This window comes from Tachyglossus aculeatus, chromosome 10 (genome assembly GCF_015852505.1).
Source record: "Tachyglossus aculeatus isolate mTacAcu1 chromosome 10, mTacAcu1.pri, whole genome shotgun sequence".
NCBI classification, from domain to species: Eukaryota; Metazoa; Chordata; class Mammalia; order Monotremata; family Tachyglossidae; genus Tachyglossus; species Tachyglossus aculeatus.
In genome coordinates this window covers 17,366,785-17,381,644 of record NC_052075.1, presented here as the reverse complement: position 1 = coordinate 17,381,644, position 14,860 = coordinate 17,366,785, and the positions used below count along the sequence as shown (strand labels likewise).

General features: G+C 44.3%; 1 protein-coding gene across 1 annotated transcript in view; it reads left to right on the top strand.

Annotated features, from left to right (window-relative positions):
* The window catches only part of RFC1 (replication factor C subunit 1), a 59,439-nt gene that overhangs the window by 20,190 nt on the left and 24,389 nt on the right, over positions 1-14,860 (top strand). The window contains exons 5-9 of the mRNA XM_038752519.1: positions 4,468-4,700; positions 9,268-9,345; positions 10,833-10,910; positions 12,142-12,229; positions 13,916-14,208. Of these exons, the coding sequence (XP_038608447.1) occupies positions 4,468-4,700; positions 9,268-9,345; positions 10,833-10,910; positions 12,142-12,229; positions 13,916-14,208 (770 nt within the window). The remainder of the gene's footprint in view (positions 1-4,467; positions 4,701-9,267; positions 9,346-10,832; positions 10,911-12,141; positions 12,230-13,915; positions 14,209-14,860) is intronic.

Genomic DNA, 14,860 nt, shown 5'->3' with positions numbered 1-14,860 from the left:
GAAAATGGTTTTTATTGGCGGGCCACGAAACACAAGGCTGTGGAGTTGTTTTCCAAAGCAACGCACTCCCATAGCATTGAAGGTCTCCTTCCCGTTTTGGGACAGATTTGAAGGCCGAGAGTCGTTCTTGTAGGAATGGTCTCTGTATTCAGAAAAGACAGATGACGCTGTTCCCAATTTTTGTGGCGTACACAATACCAGGTATCTTGCACGCAATTCTTTAAAAGACAGAGCTTTACGTACGGGTTGTCATTCATTCGTTCATTCAGTCGTATTTACTGAGCACTTACTGTGTGCAGAGCACTGTACTAAGCGCTTGGGAAGTACAAGTCGGCAACATATAGAGACGGTCCCTACCCAACAGTGGGCTCACAGTCTAGAAGGGGGAGACAGAGAACAAAACAAAACATATTAACAGAATAAAATAAATAGAATAAATATGTACAAATAAATAGAGTAATAAATCCATAGAAACATATATAAATATATACAGGTGCTGTGGGGAGGGGAAGGAGGTAAGGCGGGGAGGATGGAGAAGGGGAGGAGGTTGTCTGGCAAGCCTTCTTTAGTGGTGTGGAAGAAATCCTGGGTTGGTGGTGGGCGGTGGAACGTAGTATCTTTTTACCGATGGCACACTGCAACTTGTCTAGCGTGGCTCTTAAGTGCTTAGTACAGTGCTCTGCACACAGTAAGCGCTCAATAAATACGACTGAATGAATGAATGGCTCTTGACACGATCCTCCCTTTACTCTGTAAATCTCTTTTGTCAGGACTGCGAGGTACCTCAGGATGTTGACGCATCACTTGCTGTTCTGCAAGTAGAGTCCACTTTTTGCGGAATTATTCGAAGCAGTCTCGATAGCATCAACTAGCCGTGCCCAGTTTCTGGACGATAAACAGTATTGCCTTAGAAACCACCCGTTGGCTGGCTACATTGTAGATGGGCTTCTTTGATTCACCAAATGTTGCTAGGGAACATCTTGAGGGGGTCTTGTAGGCTTCATCAGGAGCCTTAACATTGAGCTGGCTTGATAGTGGGGTCACTTTCCGACTCATTGGCCGGAGCACTGACCTGCATACAGTAAGTGCTCAATAAATACGATTGAATGAATGAACTGGTGTGTATTAGATGATGCTTCCTTCATTCATCAAGTTGATTATGATCTAAGTGATTTATTTTGATGTAGTTTGTTTGTCTTAAGGTCTTTCTCCCGCTCTAGGCCGTAAGCTCCTTGAGAGCTCTATATGTTGCCAACTTGTACTTCCCAAGCGCTTAGTACAGTGCTCTGCACACAGTAAGTGCTCAATAAATAGGATTGATTGATTGATTGATTGAGAAACAGCTTGGAAAGAGCCCGAGCCTAGGAGTCAAAGGACCTGGCTTCTAATCCTGGCTCTGCCTCTTGTCTGCTGTGTGTCTTTGGGCAAGTCACTTAACTTCTGTGCCTCAGTTACCTCATCTGTAAAATGGGGATTCAAACTATGAGCCCCATGTGGGACATGGACTGTGTCCAACCTGATTAGCTTGTATCGGCCCCAGCGCTCACTATGGTGCCTGGCACATAGTGATGATGATGATGATGGCATTTATTAAGCACTTACTATGTGCAAAGCACTGTTCTAAGTGCTGGGGAGGTGACAAGGTGATCAGGTTGTCTCACGGGGGGCTCACAGTCTTAATCCCCATTTTCCAGATGAGGTAACTGAGGCACAGAGAAGTTAGGCGACTTGCCCAAAGTCACACAGCTAAGTGGTGAAGCCGGGATTTGAACCCCTGACCTCTGGCTCCAAAGCCCGGGCTCTTTCCACTGAGCCATGCTGCTTCTCCAAAGGACCACAAAAAAAGAGTCGGGAAACATATCTACCAGCTCTGTTGTCGTGTGCTCTCCCAAGCACATAGTACAGTGCTCTTGTCAATTTGTGAAGAACTGGCTTTTCTTCTCCCCTGGATTTTAGACTCAACCTTCAAGGGTCTGTAAATTATTTATCATATCAATTTCTATCTCTTCCTCTAAACTCTAAGCTCGGCGTGGGCAGGAAACGTGTCTGCCAACTCCATTATTTTGTAGTCTCCCAAGTGCTTAGTACAGTGTCTTGCACATAGTAAGTGCTCAGTAAATGCCCTGGATGATGATGCTCTGCCCATAGTATGCATTCAGTAAAGACCACTGATTAAAATTGATGAGTTGTTTTTATTTAGATTGTGAATGCATCCAGGATGGCTTTCTTCTCTTGAAAATTGGACGGTAATGTTGATGATCACAAGACGGGGTGTGGCCCATCCCAACTTGTACTTCCCAAGCGCTTAGTACAGTGCTGTGCACACAGTAAGCGCTCAATAAATATGATTGAATGAATGAATGAATGAACATACCCTCCTCAGTCAGTGTCATCTTGGAATCACCTGTTCTGGGAAAAAAATTCTTAGTGGTCTGGAGTGCCTTTAGTAGATAACTTCGTATTTTTTTAATGAAACCAAAATTACTGTCTTCTCTCTTCATTCAATTTACGCACATTACACCAATTCTAATCTTATGTATAGATTCAGAACAAAGCGCAACTTAAAAGGTAACTACTGTAATGGTGATGATGAGGGTGATGATGCTCTCTGCCCACAGTATGTATTCAATAAAGACCACTGATTAAAATTGATGAGTTGTTTTTATTTAGATTGTGAATGCATCCAGGATGGCTTTCTTCTTTTGAAAGTTGGACATTAATGTTGGTGATCACAAGACGGGGTGTGGCCCATTCACATACCCTCCTCAGTCAGTGTCATCTTGCAATCACCTGTTCTGGGAAAAAAATTCTTAGTGGTCTGGAGTGCCTTTAGTGGATAACTTCGTATTCTTTTAATGACAGTTTCAGCAGAATTTTCACCCGGTTGGAGCTAAACCTAGAAATCCGTCCGCCTTTCGGAGGTGAATCTCTGCTGGTACATTGGGTCATTTAGTAAAGTAAGTCTCTCAGTTCAGTAAATAATCAGTCAATCAATCAATGGCGTTAATTGAGCACTTACTATGTGCAGAATACCGTACTGAGTGCGGGCGAGGACAGTGCAACATAGTTGAAAGACAGAATTGGGCAGGGAATGTGTCTTTTGTTATTATACTCTCCCAAGCGCTTGGTATAGTGCTTTGCACACAGTTGGCTCTCAGTAAGTACGATTGAATCAATGAATAAATGAATGAACGAGCTTACATGGCTAAGAACGGTTGATTTACTTGCAAACCTCGGCAATTTAATCACAGCAAGCTTTCAGTCAGTGGTATTTATTGAGCGCTTACTATGTACAGAACACTGTACCAAGCGCTTGGAGAGTACAATACAACAATAATAACAAGACACAATTCCCTTCCCACAACGAGCTTACAGTCTAGAAAGGGAGACGGACATTTATATGAACAAATAAGTTACGGATATTTGTACTAAGTGCTTGGGAGGGAACAATACAGCAGTTGCTAGACATGTTCCCCGCCCACAGCGAGCTTACGGTCTAGTTATTAGCAAAAACGTTATAATGATGTCATAATCCCGTCACCCAACTGCCAAGGGAGAGAGAGGGAAAGTCGTCTTTAGTGATTCCAGCTCAATGGATAATTCAGATTCCATCGTAGGTAATGTTGGGCAGGCGCTGCATGAGATGATTTTATTTGTTTTTTTCTCCAGTTAACTGCTGTAATTTATGTTTAGAAGGAATTTAGAAGGCTTATTTGAATTTGTGTTCCATTTTTTTCTAACCTTTCCTTCCTCTAAATCACAGCAGCATCTTTTAAGTTGTACTTTGTTCTGAATCTGTATGTAAGATTAGAATTGGTGTAATGTGTGTAAATTGAATAAAGAGAGGAGAAGACAGGAATTTTTACAAAATTTTAATTTCATTTTACTTCCCTGTTTCTTGTTCAGAAAATTTCCCTTGAGGTGACTATCCTCTGACTCAGGTTGATGTAGATACCTGGCTGTGGAATAATAACTGTTGTCAGAGGAGACAAATTCGTTGTTTAAGTGCTGAAGGATTTCAGATTTCGGTTTCTTAAGTTATGTCAAATTCATCATCAATGGTATTTCTTGAGCACCTACTCTGTGTAGACCACTGTACTAAGCGCTTGGAAGTGTACCATACAACAGAGTTGGTAGACCTGTTCCCGGATCACAACGCGCTTACAGTCTAGAAGGGTAGACTTTTCCTCTTCCTCCTTTAAGTGTTTTAATTTGTGGGTCAAACCTAATTATTTAACTGCAGGTGTAAATTTGGCCCTCTTAGCCTGCTGATTGGATTGCTGGAAAAGGGGGTAACTATGGATTGGCCTCTGGACCCTCTATTTCATAGGTGGGTTAACTTTTTTATAAAGCCAGTGCATTTTTTCTAAAGACGGATTAATAAATCTAGCCCGAGTTATCACTTTCATGTAAGAACCACTGGTTTGGGTGTAGAAACACCAAGTAACGGAATGCTTTCTTTTTCAGATGAAGACGATGACTTTGTCTGTCAGAAGACGTCCCTTAAACCTAAAGAGAACGGGGCGTCTGCAAGTAACCATCTGAGAGCCTCGTATACAACAAAGGTCGAAAATGAGACCCAGGCGAAGACCAACCATGTGTCATCAGGAAAACTAACCCCAACATCAGTGCTCGACTACTTTGGAACCGGGAGTATCCAGAGATCGGAAAAGAAGCTCGTGGCAAGCAAAAGAAAAGTAGTGAGTATCAGGGGTTTTTTAGAAAACTATCCCGTTCCAGTTGTTGAATCAATCAGTCTATCGATGGATGGTATTTATTGAGCGCTTACTGTGTGCGGAGCACTGTACTAAGCTCTGGAAGGGTACAGTGCAGTAGAATTGGTAGAACATGATGATCCCTGCCAATTTGGAGCTTACCAATTCAAGGGAGAGATGGACTTTAAAATAAATTACCGACGTGGGGCAGAGCGTGGGGTGAATATCAATTGCTTAAGGAGTCAGATCTGAATGTATAGGCGATGCAGAAGCGGGAGGGAGGAGGGGTAACGAAGGTTTAATCAAGGAAGGCCTCTTGGAGGAGTTGGGATTTTTAATAAGGCTTTGAAGGTGGGAAGAGTCATCGCCTTTTAGAGGGAGAGGGAGTCTCAGGCCAGAGGCAGGACATGTGGCCAGATAGTCCTCTAGACTGTAAGCTCGTTGTGGGCGGGGAATGTGTTTATTGCTGTAGTGTACTCTCCCAAGCACTTAGTACAGTGCTTTGTACACAGTAAGCGCTCAAAGAATATGATAGAACGAGTAGCCGAGATCGCGGTACAGTGAGGAGTTGGCATTTGATGAACTCAGTTTCCCACCTTCGAGGAACTTGCAGTTTATTGGTGGAGACGGACCAGAATTGCTTTCCGATAATCAATCAATGGTATTTATTGCACGTTTACTATATGCAGGGCACTGTACTAAGCGCCTGGGGGAGTACATTACAACAGAAATAGCAGACACATTCGCTGCCCATACTGATAATGATGACAGGAAGAACAAACCTAAGGCAGGAAGCGACACAAATGCAAGGGGAAGCAACCGCTGGACAACTGGTTGTGTACAGAGTGGTATAATTAACAAAAAAACACAAAAAACACAAAAACATGTACACAAGTACAGTGTTTGGAAGCATTTGGGAGAGTTCGCGAAGACTCAGTTCCTATCCTGACAATCTTAGAGAAGCAGCGTGGCTCAGCGGAAAGAGCCCGGGCTTTGGAGCCAGAGGTCATGGGTTCAAATCCCGGCTCCGCCACTTGTCAGCTGGGTGACTTTGGGCAAGTCACTTCACTCCTCTGTGCCTCAGTTCCCTCATCTGTAAAATGGGGAGGAAGACTGTGAGCCCCCCGTGGGACAACCTGATCACCTTGTAACCTCTCCAGCGCTTAGAACAGTGCTTTGCACGTAGTAAGCGCTTAATAAATGCCATCATTATTGTCTAACGGTTCAGAATGTCTAATATTGCTTATCCCCCCTGCCGTATCCTGGGTTTTTATGTCTGTTTTAATCATCTGCTAGTTTTTATAAGTGGGTAGGGAAAGCTTGCTTAGATTTCTTTAGCCATAAGCTTCTCTCTCCCTGAGATAAATAGTGGTGATGTTTTGAAATGAGTGCTAGTTGGTAAGGTGATTAAAAATGCTCGAACACCACTGTAATTGTTTTCTTAATTATCTTTTTGTAAAAGCCTCCACACAGCTCTCACCAGGACTGTTGATCCAACAGTATAGCTCTTGAGCGCTTAGGAGTTTATCCAAGTGTGTGCTGCCCATCACACAGGCAAGGTCCGATTCCTACTTAGCTTTGTTCTCCCTTGTGGGGGGTCTTCATTCGGGGGGAAAAACGGACCAGAAGCAGTGTGTCCTAGGGAAAAGAGCCTGGGCCTGGGAATCAAACATTTATTTTTTTATTTTTATAATGGTATTGAAGTGCTTACTATGTGGCATGCACTATACTAAGCTGTAGAGGTCCTGGGTTCTAATCCCCTGCTACACCACTTGGATGAATTAATCAGTCAGTGGTATTTATTGATTATTGATTATTTATTGACTATCACTGGGGAGAGACAGAAGGCAGGGTGGTCAGTGATGAGGCAGTTCAGTAGTCAGCCCCTTGTCTGCTGCGGGACCTTGGGCAAGTCACGTAATTTCTCTGTGGCTCAGTTACCTCACCTGTAAAATGGGGATTAAATCCTCCTCTCTCTGAGCCCCACGTGGGACAGGGACTGTGCCCAACCTCTTTAGCTTGCATCTTCCAGCGTGGCTCAGTGGAAAGAGCCCGGGCTTTGGAGTCAGAGGTCATGGGTTCGAATCCTGGCTCTGCCACATGTCTGCTGTGTGACCTTGGGCAAGTCACTTAACTTCTCTGAGCCTCAGTTACCTCATCTGTAAAATGGGGATTAAGACTGTGAGCCCCACGTGGGGCAACCTGATCACTTTGTATCCCCCCCAGCGCTTAGAACAGTGCTTTGCACATAGTAAGTGCTTAACAAATGCCAACATTATTATTATTATTATTATTATCTTCCCCAGCTCTTAGAGCAGTGCTTGGCGTATATTAAGTCCTTAACAACTGCCATTAAAAAAAAAAGGCAAAGAAGGAGCAAAGGTACACGTTCTGCAGTGTAGCTAGTAGGTTGGTTCTTTCACGGCGGGGCAGCTGGGCAGAGCCAGCCAAGTTTTGCTCAGCGGAGGGGTCTGGGATGGGAGAGTAGGCCTTCCCCCTCGCCCACTCACCCCGGCCTTAACCCACGTCACAGTGGTCAGATGCCCACCGCCTGTTCTGCTCCCTCCTCTTTATCTTATCTCTTTTTGTTTGTTTGACGTTTTATCTCAATACTTCTCTGTCTATTTACTAATCACACATAGGATTCTCTCCTTTTAGCCTTGAGCTTGGGTTGGAACCCTGCTTTCCCCCTTGACACCAATAGGGAGGCACCCCCTCCCCAACCGCCCCCCCTCCCCACACTTTGTAAAAATGGCATTTAAGTGCTTGCTATGTGCCAGACACTGTACTAAGCCTAGGGTAGATACAAGCTAATCAGGTTGGACACAGTCCATGTCATATGTGGGGCTACAGTCTTAATCTCCATTTTACAAAAGAGGGACCTGAGGCTCAGAAAAACTATGACTCTCTTCCAAACCCTCCTGAAATCCTACCGCCTCCAGGAGGCACGCCTTGATTAATTGTACATTCACTCGCAATTTTGTACGTGTAGCTGTACATATTCTGAATACTGATTTACTCCTCTGTTCGTTTTTTTATTGTCTTTTCCTTCCTTTATGTACATTGTTTTGTGTCCGTCTGCCCATTTGGATTGTATGCTTCTTGAGGGCAAGAATCAATCAGTGGTATTTGAGCACTTCCCATGTGCAGAGCACTATACTGAACGATTGGATGGGTATAGTACAATAGAGTTAGTAGACACAATCCCCATCCGCAGGGAGTTTTCAGTCTACAGGGATCGTATACATTTATTTTTGTCTTTATGTCATCTTAGTGTTTTGTTTTGTTTCTCCTTAGGTGTCCTCTCTCCCCCTTTTCATTTTATGTTGTCTTAGTGTTTTGTTTCATTTCTCCTTACATGTCGTCTCTCCCCCTTTTCATTTTTAGATTATGAGCCTCCTGAGGGCCAGGTGCCGTGTTTAATTCCCACCTAAGTATTCCTTTTGTAGCCCTTAGTTCAGTGTTCTGCATACAGTAAGCGCTTACTAAATACTACAACTAGTATTGTACTCCCCCGGCGATCAGTACAAGTGCGGCGCACACAGTTGGCACTCGATAAGTCAGTGGTATTTCTTGAGTGCCTTCTTTGTGCAGAAGACTGAGCTAAGCACTCGGGAGAGTCTTGTCTTATGCTATCAGGTCGCCTCCGACCCATAGCGACTCCATGGAAACATCTCCTCCAGAACGCCCCATCTGCATCTGTTCTGGTAGTGTATCCAAAGAGTTTTCTTGGTAAAAATACAGAAGTGGTTTACCATTGCCTTCTTCCACTCTGTCAGCTTGAGTCTCCGCCCTCGACTTTCTCTCTCGTCATTGCTTCCCAGCACAGGGGAGTTTTGACTCGTAGTAGATTAAATTGCACTTTCCAGCCACTGCCCAAGCTAGGAATGGAATGGGTATACCACTGGTTGACTCTCCCTCCCGTAGCTGAGACTGATAGAGTACTGGAACCTCTCGAGATGCGATCCTGACAAATAAATGATTTCCCCATGCTCCTGAAATGTGTCTACAGGGAAAGGTCTCCTCCTGGCACCTCAGAGTGGCCAGCTGTTTCTCCCCTTTGTAGAACATGAACTTGAAGGAAGGAGAAAATGCCAGACTTTCCCTTCCTCTTTTTTCATTCCTCCCTCTGGCTTATCCCTCTTGCCCTTTCCTCTCTCTCTTCCTTTTCTTCTCTTTCTTCCTCCCTCCCTGTCTCTTCTACCACCAGTCTACCAAATTCTACCAAAATATGCCCTTTTCTCATTGGCATATTTGGGAGAATGGGGCCTGTTATTGATTCTTCTTTTACTCTTTTTAAATTTGTGCCATAGTGCAGAATAGCACAGACTTCAACTTTCTGCTCTGCCATCGTCCTGGGACCTCTAGGTCTGAGTGATAGCCAGCTGTGATGGCAGACACAAGAGGGAAAGTTGAAGTGAAGGTGGTTTTCAGACACGAGATTATGCGAAGTTTTTATGTGAAGTGTGTTGTGTGCTACAGAAGACCAATGTCATCATTAATCCCCAGGCGCGTTAGACCCCAAACTAATCCTGTTCCGTTTATATTGTAGCCTTCCCAGAACCTTCTTGATTTGACAAGAGATGATGAAGCCATAGCTAAGCAGTTGCAGCTTGAAGAAGACTCAGAGGTAATTTTTTTTTTTAATGGAAGTTAAGTGTTTACTGTGCGCCAGTCACTGTACTAAGCGCTGGAGGAGATACAAGCTAAACAGTTGGAGACAATCCCTGTCCCCAATATGGTTCATAATCTTAAACCCCGTTTGGCAGATGAGGTAACTGAGGCCCAAAGAAGTGAAGTGACTTGCCCAAGTTCACACAGCAGGCAAGTGACAGAACCGGGATGCTCTGATTCCCAGGTTAAGGCTCTTTCCACAAGTTTATCCCTTTCAGTTTACTCTCATGAAGTTTTCAAATAGGTTTTTTTTTTTTTTGAGGTGTTTTATTCATATATTGGCTTCTTCTCTATTTCTTATTACCGGCTTCCTTTGATCAATACAGGCTTTGTTCATTGGAATCGTCTAGCAGAGAACAGGGAGGTTCCCTGGACTGTGGGAAGAAGGTAGGAAAGAGAACCAGCAGGAGCCACTAGGAATCTTTCCTAGGTTCCCAGCAGATGGGCAGGGGGAAGCTTGTTTGATCTCCCATGACACTTGCAAGCCCATGGCTTTTGCTCCTGAATCTCAGTCAATCAATCAATGGTATGTATTGAGTGCTTACTATGTACAGAGCACTGTACTAAGCACTTGGGAGAGTATCATATACCAGTATTGGTAGAATGTTCCCTGCCCGGAAGGAGTTTACAATCCATAAGGGGAGATGTACTTGAATATAAATAAATTACAGAATATGTACATAAGGATCAAGGGACAATCTTGGATATACCAGGACAGTTGGTCACCCTAAAGATAGAAGGACGTGGGGAATCCGCTGTATTTTCATGTATGTTCACCCAGTGAACATAGAGGATAACAGCCCAGCCCATTATAGATGTTGGATTAGCAGGTGAGGAAGAAAATGATCGAAGAGCTAATCAGCACGCTGTGAACTGTTTTTGTTTTTTTTAAAGCCATTTATGGGTCATTCAACTGAATTAGAAATGGTGGCATTTGAAAAACAACTGATATGTTTTCCTTTTTAAGTGTCAAGAGCATTTTTCATTTCCAAGGTTCACAGGGTTCCAGGTATTGAAAGGGCATTTTTCTACCAGTATTCCAGTTCTGCCAGGTATTAAATTAATTTAAAATACAGGCAGAAGTAAGTCAAGCCAATGCTTGTAGTAAAAGCGTCTTTCACTGAAAATATAGAAACATCTAATCCTCTGTGAAATATTTATCTGTGAGCTTCTCAAGGGCAGGGAAGGTTTGTAGCAACTTTGTTGTTCTCTTCTAAGCACTCAGCCCCACAGTAAGCTCTCGGTAGATACCACTGATTAATTGAACGTCTGATTTAATGTTCTCATCCGTAAAGCTGCGTCTCAGTTCTGCTATCAAAATGGTTCTCTAACACTTGGGAAAACTGGGAAGCATGATTGCTGTTCTTCACATGCCATTTGAATCGTCCATTGAACTTCTGACTTGCCCTTTCATTTTGGGTCTCTTTTTTTGCGGGGGAGTAGTTGGAGAGGCAACTGCACGAAGATGAGGAATTTGCCAAGACGTTGGCCCTGCTGGATGAAGCGCCAAAGAACAAAAAGGTTACGTATGCAGTTTATTAGAGGACGTGCTCCGGTGCTTATTTTTCACCCCCTCAGATTGGATTTCCCCAGTCTGTCCAGATTAGTGAGGTTTATCATCGGTACCTTTTTAGGGATGTTTAGTGAGGATGTCCTTCGTCATTTTTGAGACAGCTAGATAAATTCAAAGCCAAAACTTTCAGCCCAAAGCAAGCAGCCTTAGGGAGGGGGTTGCCAATTTTGGAAATCAGGATCCTGACTGCAAGATGGCTTTGCCCACGCTCAGGGTTTTGAGAGAGGTGGCACTGCCTTTCTGTGGCCCCTCCTAAAGGACTTTGGGGGATGAGCAGACTAAGCCAAGGAACAAGGGACAATCTTGGATATTCCAGGACAGTTGGTCACACTAAGATAGAAGGAAGTGGGGAATCCGCTGTATTTTCAGGACAGCGGTTTATTCGTCTGCAGAAAACAAGGTTCCTTTTATACTTAGAAAGCTCTTTGATTTCAAACTGGGAGTGGACTCAGAAACATGAATCTTAACCAGCACATTTTCTTGAAAAGAACCAAGATATTTGCTCTCTCAGGATGAGAAACAGCATCAGGAGTAGTGTTTGAAATGACTATCCAGGCAAGTATCCCAACTTCCCATGGAAGTTTTGGTGTCTGTCTTGCCTGCTAGATTGGAAACTCCTTGAAGGCAGGGATCATGTCTACTAATTCTGTTGTGTTCTCTTGGTGAATGTGGGTCTCCTGAAGCACTGTGTGAGATTTATTCCTTTTGTCTTAAGGTGGCAGGTGTCTGAGCCAGACCTAGGTAATTTTCTCCTGGCTTTGAATGCACAGGTTGTTTTAATTTCAGTTCCCTGGTAATTGACAAAAATGCTTTTGAGCTCCCATGTGGCATGGAGGAAAAAAACTGGGTATAGGCTTCGGCAAGCAGGCTGGAGTTCTTTAGATACTTCTGGCAGAAGTGCTTTTAGCGCTCCCTGAAATAAGCTGCGATTCTTTAGATACTTATGATGGAAGTGTTTTCAACTCCCCAAGAAACAGTCCCTTAAAAAAAAAAAACTTGTCTCAGTTTCCTCACCTGACAGGACCAAGGAATTACCCAGGGATGGTGTAGTTTGAGGAAAATGGCAATGTCAGAACTTTTCCACGTCGTGCGCCCGGGCTTGGCTTTCCAAATCGAAGATGGTGTCAGTTATTACTTGGCTCATGCGTAGTTGACCTTTTTTTTTTTGTATCTGCTTAGGCTCGAAAGGATTCAGAAGAGAAGGAGACATTTTCACCTAAGAAAACTACTCCAAGCAAAGCAGAAAAGTATACGCCGTCTCATAAAGGTAATTTCTGTTGAAATAGTAAATCGGTGGTATTTACTGTGTGATGATGATGGTGATTATGGTATTTGTTAAGCACTTACTGTGTGCCAAGCACTGTTCTAAGCACTGTTTCATGTGCACAGAGCACTGTACTATCACTAGGGAGAGTGTCATTAGAAGAGCAACTAGGACTAGACCGGTAGCTAGAGACTGTAGATTCCTTGGAGGTTACCGTGCAGAAGGCAAACCCTTCCAAGGTTTGTTGGGCATATTCTGTTGTATCATACTCTCCCAAGCGCTTAGTACAGTGTTCTGCACATAGTAAAAGCTCAGTATATACCATTGATTGATTGATAGTATTCTCACGGTCTTGGTTTCCTATTCATTTACTAGAATGGATCACGTTCTAGACACTAATATATATTGGACAAGGAACCTGAAAGGTGCTGGAATCAATCAATCAGTGGTATTTATTGAGCACCCCATCCCGTCCCACCCACAGCTCTTACTTATACAGCCTTATACTCAGTTTCTTTCTCCTACATGGAATTTTGTCTCGCTCCCTCACTAGATCGTAAGCACCTTGAGGGCAAGTAATTTGTACTTCCCAAGTGCTTAGTACAGTGCTCTGCACCTAGTAAGCGCTCAATAAATACGATTGATGATGATGATGATGATGATTGCGTCTCCTTTCTTTATTGTATCTGTCCATGCTCTGCGCAGTGTACGTGCTCAACAAATACCCTTGATTGATTAACTAGCTACCCAAGGAAGGGAAAATATTCATAATAATTTGGCTCCCCTGTTAAAGTGTAAACTTCTTGTGGGCAGGGAGCGTATTACTACTTTGTTTTGTACTTCCCAAGCATTTAGTACAGTGCTTTGCACCCAGTGGGAGCTTAGTAAGTACTGTTATCATTTCTACTACTGATTCCAATCCTGATCCGTTGAAACCAAGCCATAAGAGCAAAGAAATGCTCTTCACTTTGTGAAAACGGGAGGTGTGGGAAATGGGAAATCAAGGGCTGAGCAAGCTTTCGGGACTCTGTGGAGGCTCAGGCCCAGGCTAGCAAGGAGAGGCCCACATGGACCCCGAGAAACTTCTGGCTTTTTTTATGGTATTTAAGTGTCAAGCACTGTTCTAAGCACTCGTGTAGATACAAGTTAATCAGGTTGGACACAGTCCCTGTCCCACATGGGGCTCACAGTCTAAGTACTATAATGATGATGATATTTGTTAAGTGCTTATTATCTGTCAAGCGCTGTTCTAAGCACTAGGGTAGATAAAGGATAATCAGGTTGGACACAGTCTCTGTTCCACATGGGGCTTACAGTCATAATCCCTATTTTACAGATGAGGTTACCGGGGCACAGAAAAGGTAAGCGACTTGTATAAGGTCACACAGCAGACAAATGGCAGAGCCGGGATTAGAACCCAGGTCCTTCTGACTCCCAGGACCGGGCTTTATCCAGTAGGCCAAGCTGCTTGCAACTAAGAGAACAGGTATTGAGTCCTCATTTTGCAGGCGAGGTAACCGAAGCAGCGAGAAGTGGAGTGTTTTAGCCAAGGTCACACACAGCAGACAAGTGGCAGAATCGGGATTAGAACCTAGGTCCTCTGAGGCCCAAGCTTCTCCCACAGCAGAGCCGCCCTTCAGTGTCGCTGACCGCCCCAGGGTTGTTGATCCGGTTTCTACCTCTTCCCAGGAGGAAAACCCCGATTTTCAGACGGCAGTGAGAATTCCAGGCCGGGGGAGCCAATTAAGCGGGACGGTTCGGGAGGATATCGGTCCCCCAAGCCCCCCGTGGGTCAAGGCGCGCACGGATCGTCAACTAAGCTCCCCGTTCTGAACATGAGCTCCAAGCTGGCACTCCTGAAACAAAAGGGAGAGAGCGAAAAGGAAAAAGGGGCTGCTCTCGGGAGAAAAGGAAATACAGACGTCAGGACAGAAGAGACCAGATCGCCTAAGAAAAGTAACGTTTCTTCTTCCAAAACAGAGGTTGGTTGCTTTCCCTTTGAGTCATAACTTGGATGTCAGCGGACGCTTTCTTTACTTGGAGTGAGCCCCAGCAAAGTGGTCAGTATTCCCAAGGCAAATAGCTCGGGTGTTTGACTTCCACCCCTTCAGCTGGTAGGCTCCTGTGGCCATCCTGATCCAAGTAGTACGCGTTCAGTAAATACAATTAATGGATTGAATGAAGGAAGGAAGGAAGGAAGTAGATTTGGTTCTGGGCAACTGGCCTTTCCTGGGAGTCCAGTGGTTTGGGCTACTTTGGTGCCAATTGAACCCCTTCTTCTCCTCCTCTTCCCTCCCCCGTCCTGCTGTTTAGACCCATAACCCCCAGCTGGTGCTGGGCCAGGAGGGTCCTGCTCCCTAAAGAGATGCCTAAACTTCTTGGGAAAGGGAGATGACACTCCCTTCCTGCCGCCCTTTGAGCTTTAAGCGGGGAGAATTTAGCAGTTTCCCCGGGGTGGTGATTGGTGGGTGTTCCCTGGGGAATGGGTGTGCTGCTGTTGAGTCACAGAAAAGCATCCCAAAGGGAAAGTGGATATTTCTGGTGCCAAGAATGCATAAATCTGCTTTCCCGTAGGTTTGTTATTTGTTATTTTTTTTTTTTTTGAGCTGCAGATGTTTGCTTGTCTTCCAAATG